The 10,782-nt window shown below is 39.6% G+C and overlaps 1 protein-coding gene across 1 annotated transcript in view; it reads right to left on the reverse strand.

Moving 5' to 3' along the window:
* The window catches only part of IQGAP2 (IQ motif containing GTPase activating protein 2), a 293,348-nt gene that overhangs the window by 31,909 nt on the left and 250,657 nt on the right, over positions 1–10,782 (reverse strand). Inside the window, 5 exon segments of the mRNA XM_007461600.1 lie at positions 132–216; positions 568–708; positions 1,929–2,153; positions 4,504–4,667; positions 7,707–7,856. Coding sequence (XP_007461662.1) covers positions 132–216; positions 568–708; positions 1,929–2,153; positions 4,504–4,667; positions 7,707–7,856 — 765 coding nt within the window.

Below are 10,782 nucleotides of genomic sequence, written 5' to 3' on the forward strand. Positions count from 1 at the left end.
GGCCTGCGTACCGAAAAAAAAAAAAAAAAAAAAAAGTCATACAAGGGGAAAAATTTTACAAAATGGTGTGTTGGTAATTTTGGCTCCTATCCCCAAGGGAAGCTATGGTGAGATCACCCTTGAAAATCTACCTTTAATAGCTCATCTTCTGTTGCATCGGGAAATTTCTCACGGATCGAATTCTTCAGTACTTTGGCTATATACCTCAATCCATAACTACATGGAAAACAGATGACAAAAGAAAATAATGGAAAAAGGCTAAGTGAGGAAGAAACACACAGCAATTGTTCCAGTCAACTAAAGCCAAGCAGTTTTCCTAAAAATTAAACACAAAATGAGATGGTAACGGAATCACAGGACTGCCACGGATGATCGTACTTGAGCGCTGTTTTGTACCGTTTCCTCTTTGGAGAACGGTTATGAATTTAAAGTGCAAATGTTGGCAAACTTTTAAACTAGTAAATGCAACATGAGGAAAACTCCTATCTTCACTACAGGGGTTTATTTTACATAGTATTTCAAGAACTTCTAGCAAAGAAAGTTAAAGCTGCTACATATACAACTTACGGCAGTAGATCAAGGGAAGAAATGATAGAACTCAGGACTTTGTCGGTGACCCTTCTCAGGTTCTCGATGGATGCCTCCAGTTTGTTTTTCACTTCCGGGTATGTCAGAGCTTGTTCTGTGGTCACATCGTAAGGCAGGTTGCTGAAACCACAACGAGGGCTTCCGATTAATTGGGGGCTTAGGTACAAGCATGTGTATCCTCGCCACATTGGTTCTACCATCAAGCTTTGCATTGTGAAATAGAGTTTGCCCACCAACTCCAATGATAAAATGTTTGCTTGGGCCATGGGAGAACCCACATGGAACCCTCTGCCACCAGAACAGCAGGGTGACTCCAGGCTCTCCATGTGGGCTCTTCTGGCAAAATAACAGGCAGACCCACGTAATGTAGACCCAGCTAACTTTCTCTCTCTCTCTCCCCATCTCTCTTTTAAATTATAAAGAGCAGTATGTTCTTTACAGAAAAATTTGCATATAAGCCAACAAGAAAACAATACTGACCCCAGAGACAACTACTTTTCCTTATTTTAGTGTATAACTTTCTGGTCCTCTGCTACGCATGTGTGTATATGGGTGTAATGTAGTTCGTGTCTATACACATCCCATATAGATCTTACGTGCGTGTATATACATGCGTATTTTTTTGATACAGAAAATGAGTCACTGTACCAAACTACAAACAAGAACTATGTTATGAACAGTTTACCCAGGCAACAAATATATTTCTATACCACCATTCCAAATAGTTACTTACTATTCAATTATGTTATATAAACATTTATTTAACAGATTCCTCAAAGCTAAATATTTTGACCTTCCCCAGCTTTTGTGATTACAAACAGTGCTGTGACAACCACCCATGTAATTCTCTGTGCATATCTTAATGATTTCACATGGCATCCTTTTGCAGGAAATTAAAAGGTGGGATTGCTTGGATCAACAGACCGCTACCTAGAATAAGCCAATCCCACCCAGCTTGTTGAGGCTTACATGTTCAAGATACTCACTTGGTAATTGTAAAAAAAAAAAGTACGTATTATCAGGTGAAGAGGTCTATGTCTAGGTCTAGGCCTAGGTTTAGAAACAACAAAGAAAAACGAAGGGAGAGAACTACAGAAATTGTGGCTTTGGGAATCAACTGGTACCGAAATCTGAAAATACCATGTACCGCTAAGATGAGTAGGAGTCCAAGAATGTGGCCTGCATGGGTATGTTAAGGGAGGTAACAACATCTTAGATTGAAAACCGACTTTGCACAGTGAATTTTGTTCTTTTAACAGAGCTTAACAGTATGTATAAATATACACATAAAAATGATCATAAAACACAACTGAAAACCACCATCGCCCAGGCTTTGCTACCTGGCTTCTCCAGTCTGTGTTTCTAGTTGGTTCACCCAGGCCTTGTACACCTCGACGGGGCTTGTGTTGATGATCAGGGATTTGTCATCGATGATCTCTTTCACCACCGGAGCCAGAAGCTGGCGCAGTGTGTTCTGTCCACGGGCACCTCTGTTGAAGCTGACGACCATCTTGATGACTGTAGGGTTCCCAGTAACTATGTCCTGGACCTGGTCCACCTTTGATCTAAAAAAGGCCCAGACCAAACAAAATGGTTTGCCTCTATGGATAAAGTTTTAAACAGTGTATATTCTCTCTGGCGGGCAAGGGCTTTGGGGGGCTGTATTTTTCTCCATTGAAGATCAAAGACGGTGTGATTTAAAAGGAAGCTATTTCCCGTCTCTATTTGGTGAGCACACCTGAGCCAAAGGAGACTTTTGGTGGACATGGCCCACATGCTGTCTTTTGTAATACAACCTCTGAGCCTGAAACTTGTGGGAAGTTAAGGCAAAGCTTTCTCTCTAAGTATGACCATTCTATCTGCCTCCATCACTAGACAACATGCCTGACCTATCTGGCCAAAGGTATGCAGTGGTAACAGGGCCTGTAGAGCAGGATCTACAATGCATGTCCTGATTCTAATTTATCAGGGCTATTGGAAGACTGAGTGTCCATTAATAAAGTGGGTCTCAGAATCCCCCATTTATTATTTTTATTTTTTTAAAAAAGGAAGCTATCATTTGTAAGATGACTTATTCAAGAAAGTTAAGGGTCTAAAAATAATTTCTCAGCTTTAATTCCAATCTAGAAGGCAGGAATGAACTAAAAATGGACCTAGACTGAAAATAATACTGGGTGACGGTATACAAGTTAGGATGCTCCCTGTCTCTTTCCTGGGAGTTAGCCTTGAATTTCCAGTATTCTGCTGGACATTGGAAATATTCCACCCACATGTTCTACACTTAAAACTCAAACTCAGTGTTGAAAATCTAATCTGTGCCTTTTTCCTATGCATCCCCCCCACCCCATTTCCCTGAACTGTGTAGCTCCAGTTCATCCTGTTCATATGTGGCTAGCAGATAGATCAATCTTCTAAAAACTCAATGTGGTCATGTCAAAAACCTTGCACACCTTCCCAGAAAGTAAAAAGAGCCTCAGCACTTGGGCCTATACTCAATGTTCCCATGATCTGGCCCAACCTTACTTTCCTGGTGGTCACTAATTAAGTCACCTCTTGGCTAGACTAATCTACTTTCTTTCTTGCCCCTTGGCCCGTACTGTTTCTAGCACCATAGTGCCTTATTTCCCTTTTCCATTTCTTTTTATAAAAACTGTAGATATTCTTCAAGGTTTTGGGTCAACTCCTTCCTCTTCCATACAATTGTTATCGATTGACTGTATTGGCACTTTTCTTTCCATCCCTCTGATCTGTTACACTGTGCTTACCATTCATTTAGTACTTACCTTATTCTACTGCATAGCATTGCTATTTCTCATGAATCCTATTTCTCATGCTGCCTTATAGACAGCATGAGGGCAGAGGTGCCTGGCTATTAGCTTCAGAGACCTATAGGATTAGCATCGCTTAAGGGATCCAGAAGTAAGGAAGACAGTTCAGATCCATCTAGCTGGCTAAGGGCATTTCTCATGGGTCCCCCCCCGCCACCCCGCCCAATTCATTATAGCTGCCTACACATTTTTTACATTAACTGAGTAAAAAATAAATTAGCAGCAGCTTAAATTCCAGTAAGAAGGAAAAACTATTTAGCAGAGATCATTATCCTCATCTGTTCATGGCTTTACTACTCACATAATTTTAATTAGGCTTTCTCACTGACTTTTTCTTAATATAAATTTATTTATTTAATTTATTTATTTTTGGCTGCATTGGGTCTTTGTTGCTGCGCGCGAGGTTTCTCTAGTTGCAGTGAGCGGGGGCTACTCTTCGTTGCAGTGCACGGCTTCTCATTGCGGTGGCTTCTCTTGTCGCAGAGCACGAGGCGCATGGGCTTTAGTAGTTGTGGCTCGCGGGCTCTAGAGTGCAGGCTCAGCAGTTGTGGCGCACAGGCGTAGCTGCTCCACGGTATGCAGGATCCCGGACCAGGGCTCGAACCCGTGTCCCCTGCATTGGCAGGAGGATTCTTAACCACTGCGCCAGCAGGGAAGCCCTCACTGACTTTCAAAGAGCTTTGTATACTTGCAAAATCAAGAGTGAATTTAGCATTAGAAAAGATATCACTGCTGGGAGAAAGCTGTACCTGAATATATCTATGATGATGTGGCAATTTCGCAAGAAATTTGATAATTGCATTGGCAGAGGATTCTTAACCACTGCGCCAGCAGGGAAGCCCTCACTGACTTTCAAAGAGCTTTGTATACTTGCAAAATCAAGAGTGAATTTAGCATTAGAAAAGATATCACTGCTGGGAGAAAGCTGTACCTGAATATATCTATGATGATGTGGCAATTTCGCAAGAAATTTGATAATTTTAATATGTATAAATAACTTATAACTTTAAAATTATTTTAGTAAATCAGAGATAGCCACCACTAACAAAAGGTATTGGTATTTTTACATATATACTTCTATACATACTTTATTTCTTCCTCCAGAGCAGTTTTAAAAAGCTTGAGGAGTAGATATTCTTCCCGTTGATTGGAAGCATAATTGTATAGGGTGAAAATAACAGTATCCATAAATTTAGTTGACTTGTTCTGTGGCATCTGGAAAATCAGCTTAGCGAGGTACAAAGGATTTGTCTGAAGGAAAGTGAGAAGAAACACCCCCCACAAAACTATATGTTAATATATTATTAAAAGCAGAGGGGAGTCCCCAGTTCCTTGCACTTTAATGACTTATTATGTATAAAGCATACAGAAGGGTATCCGGCACATATTAAGACTTTAAAAGGTAGCAGATAATACTAATACTGAACTATAGGAAGTTATACTAGAAAGCTACGGTAGGATTTAAATTTTATATACTATATCATGACATATTTAATGGAGTATAATCGTATTATGTACACTCTACACCATTTGGAGCCACACAGTAATATTTATTGTAGAAACACAGGAGGCGGGGGGTGGCTGATAGATCTGGTATCTGAAGAGACTGGCAAGAAGGGACCAAGGGCTGAGCCAAATAGACTGTCCTAGAAGGACTGATGAATGAATAGAAGGAAACACATCCCATATTCTGAGACAAGAAAGAAAAAGAAAAGGATACGTTTACATGTGGAGACAGTGGGATGGCCATGATGTTTTAGAAAGCGTGAGAAGGTAGGAGTGAGGCAGGGAGGCTGAACAGAGGGGTGAAGGTCAGGATAGTTCATGGGGGAAATGCCAGAAGAACCTGACAAGAAGCCCATATGCTTAGTGTGGGAAAAGAACCACCCCAGAAGGCTAAGATAAAAAGAAGAGAAGAGAGAGGGGGGTGGCTGATAGACCTGGTATCCGAAGAGAGAATCTCTTTAAATTAAAAAAAAATTTAAAGATGGACAAGAATCAAAAAAAAATTGACATGTAGTTCAGCTTAGGATGGAGTTCAAGAGATGTAGCACCAGTCTTCGTGGTAATGTGGTTTTTCTGAAGGAGTTACACCAGACGGAGGTTAGAAGAAAAAATATAATATTAAGGTGACAGAGAAATTTGACAGTCCTACTCTTTATCTTCCTTCCGATGAGAAAAGAAAATTTTCCATACATGGAAGCCAGTATTTAAGAGTCTCAAGCAGTTCGGCTTTAAAAATTTTAAGAAAACCCTAATTCTAGTTTAGTTTACCACTTAGATTTACTTTCAAGCTCATAATGACTGGCTGAAATTTTATGAATAAGCAGCTCAGGACAACCTTTTTCTTAGCATTCTGAGGTGATTCTTATTCTTTTCCCACACTAAGCATATCGGCTTTTGAGAAAGGAAAATTACTCTAAAGCCGAAGAAGCCTCATTCCTCTCAGATGACCTAAAAACGTTAAATTTAGGCTCATACAGAAGAGACAAGCCCATAGCAAAACCTACACTAGCTGACCTGCTACTTTGGCTAAGAATTTCCAAAGGTGAAAGGGATCCACGCCGTTCGCTTTTCCATAGCTTCCTCATTGGTCTTGGCTTAATGTCTCCAAAGCAGACAGGAGAAAAGGTGAAGAAAAATAAATGATTTTTTGACACTTCACTCAGTACAACTGAATGGTCATGCTCTGGTTCTATCAGTTTTGGATCGCTTAGGGAATAAACCTTGTGGAATTATTCTAAATACGCTCCTATGCTTTTTCTCCTTCCCATTAATGAGCCTCCACTTACATAACAGGGTAAACTATACAAATCTTAGGCCAGCGACTAAATTTTCACCTTCCTAAATGACACAAATTCTATCAAAATCCAACAATAGAAAACTAAATCCTAAAGCAGCTTCGTACACTTGGCAGTTCATGGATGTCAAAAGTGATAAATGTGAGAACCTACTGTATAGTACAGGGAACTCTACTCAATGCTCTGTGGTGACCTAAATGGGAAGGAAATCCAAAAAAGAGGGGATATATGTATACGTATAGCTGATTCACTTTGCTGTACAGTAGAAACTAACAACATTGTAAAGCAGCTATACTCCAATAAAAATTAATAAAAAAATGATAAATGCTTAAGATTAAATTTCTAACTGGTGGATGCCTATTAACCTAATTTCAGCAGACAAAAAACCTTCCCTGCCTAGTGCGAGCCCCCTTTCTTTCTGGAAAGGAAGCTGTTTGTTAAGCACTGGATTCCATGGACAATTCTGTTTTAACATTTTTCCTTCTATGCCGCCACATGGTGGACATCTGGAGTACTACACCTGTTCGCCACTAAGTAGAGAATTCTCAACTCTACCAAAATTAACGTCTCTTCTCTCAACGGGGCTAGCCACACCTCATTTATATTTTGGGTAATGTGTTCTCTGTGCACCTAATGCCAGCGACGTCCTCAAGCAAAGATTCAAGCATCTCCACGCCTTGACGGAATCACTGCCACCAGCAGCGGCCCCAGGGACACCTGACTTTCAAGGAAGAACTGCTGATCCATCTTTTTTGGGAAAGTTTTCCTGCCGAGGGGAGGCTTTGTTTCTATCTCTCACTATCGCTCACTGTTTCCTTTGGGACTAATTGTATGTGCTGGTGGGCGGATGAGGTTGATCAATGGTCAAACAAACAAAAAACTAGTCCACCAGACAGAGTCCAGCCCTAACCAGTTCAGCTTAGTTCTCACCCACACTCTTGAAGCAATGGAAAATTACTGTTCACTTAGATCACAGTCATGCCATGGAAATAATGAAATAAAAAAGGAATCCCATTTCCCTAATCCAAACTCTCTGGCTCCTTCCTCAAAAGAAGGGCAGTCTGGTCCTGGTACAGATCTGTTTTTCATACAGTTACTTTAATTTTTTCATGTTTGACAGTATCTGCTTATGTTATTATTAGATTTATACTGTTTCTGTCGATAATTGCAGTATAATGTAGTCATGAAGAGCGTGACTGAAGTTTTAAGTCAAACTGCCAGGGTCCCAATACCCTTACTTTACCATTTACTGGCTGTGTCTCAGTTTTCTCACATGTAATACAGGAATATCAGTAAATTATTTTTTGATGGTTCCCAGGGCTGTACTAAGAATTAAAATGAGATAATGTATATAAAGCACCTAGAATAGCACTTGGTACTTAATAGTGCTCAGAACATGTAAACTATTATAGCCTTGGTACGGGACTGTAAAACACCAGTGGGGACATAGCATTTACCCAAAACTCACAGTGAAAGAAATTGTTCTCACCTGTAAAAGATAAAAAAGCTGCTGATATGTTTCCAGTGTTTTTCTTCTCTCCTTACTCAAACTTTTGATCCCTTGGTTGTCAGTGTTATTCAGTATTTGCATTTCTCCACCTTTTTTCTTATTCAGTTTCGTTCTGTGTGAAATTACATCCTGGAAAAAATTTTTATGAAATTACTACTTTTTATGCTGGTACTCTTTACCTCCTTCCTTCTCAGACACCCTGAGACACACACAGTTGGAAAGATTAATTTTCCACATTTCCCTCACGAAGAAACAAATGGACAGAGAATGTTAAAGAAATTAAGAAAATCCAAATTGCAGGTGAATTTGGCTTTTGTAATATTTGTTCTCCAAAGCTGTACCCATTTGTTCTCAGGATGTAATGTAGGTCCCAAGACAATTCAATAGGGAGAGGATAATCTTTTCAAAAAATGATGCTGGGACAACTGGATATCCAGGTTCAAAAGAAAGAAGTCAGACCTCATCCCATAAACAAAAATTAACTCAAAACAAAGTGAGAGAGTGGCATGGACATATATACACTACCAAATGTAAAATAGCTAGCTAGTGGGAAGCAGCCGCATAGCACAGGGAGATCAGCTTGGTGCTTTGTGACCACCTAGAGGGGTGGGATAGGGAGGGTGGGAGGGAGGGAGACGCAAGAGGGAGGAGATATGGGAACATATGTATATGTGTAACTGATTCACTTTGTTATACAGCAGAAACTAACACACCATTGTAAAGCAATTATACTCCAATCAAGATGTAAAAAAAAAAAGAGAGATCAAAGAACTAAATGTAGGAGCTAAAACTACAAAACTCTTGTAAGAAAACCTAGGCAAAAATATTTGTTACCCTGGATTAAGCAACGGTTTCTTTTAGGGGTGTGTGTGTGATAATTTATTTAATCATATTCCTTTTGATAGACAGTTAGTTTCTTTACATTTTATTACTATTTCAGAGTGTGTAGGGAGCCTTCTTGTACATGCATCTTTGTGCATGCAGATAATGGTTTCTTGCATACGACACCAAAAGCACTATCAACAAAAGAAAAAAATAAAGTGGACTTCGTAAAAATTAAAACCTTTGTGCTTCAGAGTACATTATCAATAAAGAAAACCCATACAATGAGAGAAAATATTTGCAAATCATTTATTAGATAAGGGACTTGTATCCACAATATACTATAAAGAACTCCTACATCTCAAAAATAAAAAGACAAATAACCCAATTAAAAAATGGGCAAAGGATGTGAACAGACATTTTCCCAAAGAAGACCTACAGATGGCTAATAAGCACATGAAGAGATGCTCAACATTAACAGTTATTTGGCAGTTCCTCAGAAGTTAAACACAGGTGACCATGTGACCCTGCAACTTCACTGTTAGGTATATACTAAAGAGAACTGAAAACATATGTCCACAGAAAAACATGTACATGAATGCTCATAGCAGAATTACTCATAACAGCTAAAAAGAGGGAACAACTCAAGTTTCCATCAACTGATAAATGGGCAAACAAAATGTGGTGTATCCACACAATGGAATGTTATTTATCAGTAAAGAGGAATGAAGTGCTGATTTATGCTACCACAAAACAGTGAACTTTACAAACACTATGCTAAGTGAAAGAAGCTGGTCACAACAGATGACACATTGTGTGACTCTATTAATATGAAATATCCAAAACAGGCAAATCTATCAAGATAGAAAGTATACTAAAGGTTGCTGTGGCTGGGAGCTGGAGTGAATAGGTAATGACTGTTAATGAGTATGGGTATTTTTTCAATTGAAATATTATTCATTTACTATACAATTCATCCTTTTAAAGAGTATAATTCAGTGGTGTTCCATCTAGTCGCAAGGTTGTGCAACTGTCACCGCAATCTAATTCCAGAACATTTTCTTTGGGGTTTCTTTTTGGGGTGATGAAATGTTCTACAGTCAGACAGAAGTGATAGTTGTAAAATTTTGGGAATATACTAAACACTACTAAACTGTAACCTTTAAAAGAATGAATTATATCTTTTGAAACTACAGAAGCACTTGAAAAATATATGCAACGTAGAAATTAGAAATGGAAGCGAAGAGAAGCCTCTAAATATTTAAGAAAATTAAGGGCGTTCCCTCCCAATCATGCTCCTTTAACTATGTACAGGGAAATGTGGAAAATGTGTGGCTGGAAACATTGTCAAGAGGTCACTGAGGCTACTGTGTCCCCTTCAGGGGCTTAAAGGCTCATGAACCAGAGTAGATCGTTTAGATAAGGATCTACCAAACATTTTTACGGAAACCCACAGTAAAAAGTACATTTCATGTCTTTTATTGGCAAACTTACCCCCACACACTATACGAAAGGATGCTTATTCTTACTACTGGGACACACTCTGACCGTTTCAATTTGCTTTTATTCTATTCCATTTTTAAAATCTGCTGAAGTGATACACTAAATTGATTTCACGACTCACTAATGGCACGTGACTTACATGAAAGCCACAGCTCTAGAATGCCTCCTTTGCCACTGAACACTGGGTCACCGTCCCAGAGCATAGGTGGCAAGAAAGTTGTTTTTCCTAAAACTTCTTCCATCTGCTTCCCTGAGCTCTTAGCCCAGCCTCCACATGAGGACTCTGTTTGCAGCCAGTACCAGGATTCTCCACCACCAGTCCCGAGTGGGGCCCTCCGGGCATTTCAGGCACTACCATGCTTTGCTGTGCATGCACTGCTGCCCATCTTGCATCCTGGGCCCTTCTCCACCAAATGCCAGTAGGGACTCCTGTCATTTTGACAACAAAAAATGTGCCTGTCCCCATATCCAATTATCCCTGCGGATGAGAACCACTGTACAGGACAAAGCTCCAAATCTATTCACCCCCCAGCACCCCCTTCTCCCATAGCTGGGGTCAGCTCATAGGTAGAAAAAAAAAAACAAAACAACCCTTGGAGAGTTGAGATTAGATGGTTCTATGTGGTTACATCCATTGCCTTCAAGGTCTATGACTTTATTCTTCTTTATTCTCAGCTTAGAGAGGGGAAACTTGACTTAATCCTTTACTTCTGTTCCCCTAATTGTTTAT

The sequence above is a fragment of the Lipotes vexillifer genome, unplaced genomic scaffold, assembly GCF_000442215.2.
Source record: "Lipotes vexillifer unplaced genomic scaffold, Lipotes_vexillifer_v1.1 scaffold779, whole genome shotgun sequence".
NCBI classification, from domain to species: Eukaryota; Metazoa; Chordata; class Mammalia; order Artiodactyla; family Lipotidae; genus Lipotes; species Lipotes vexillifer.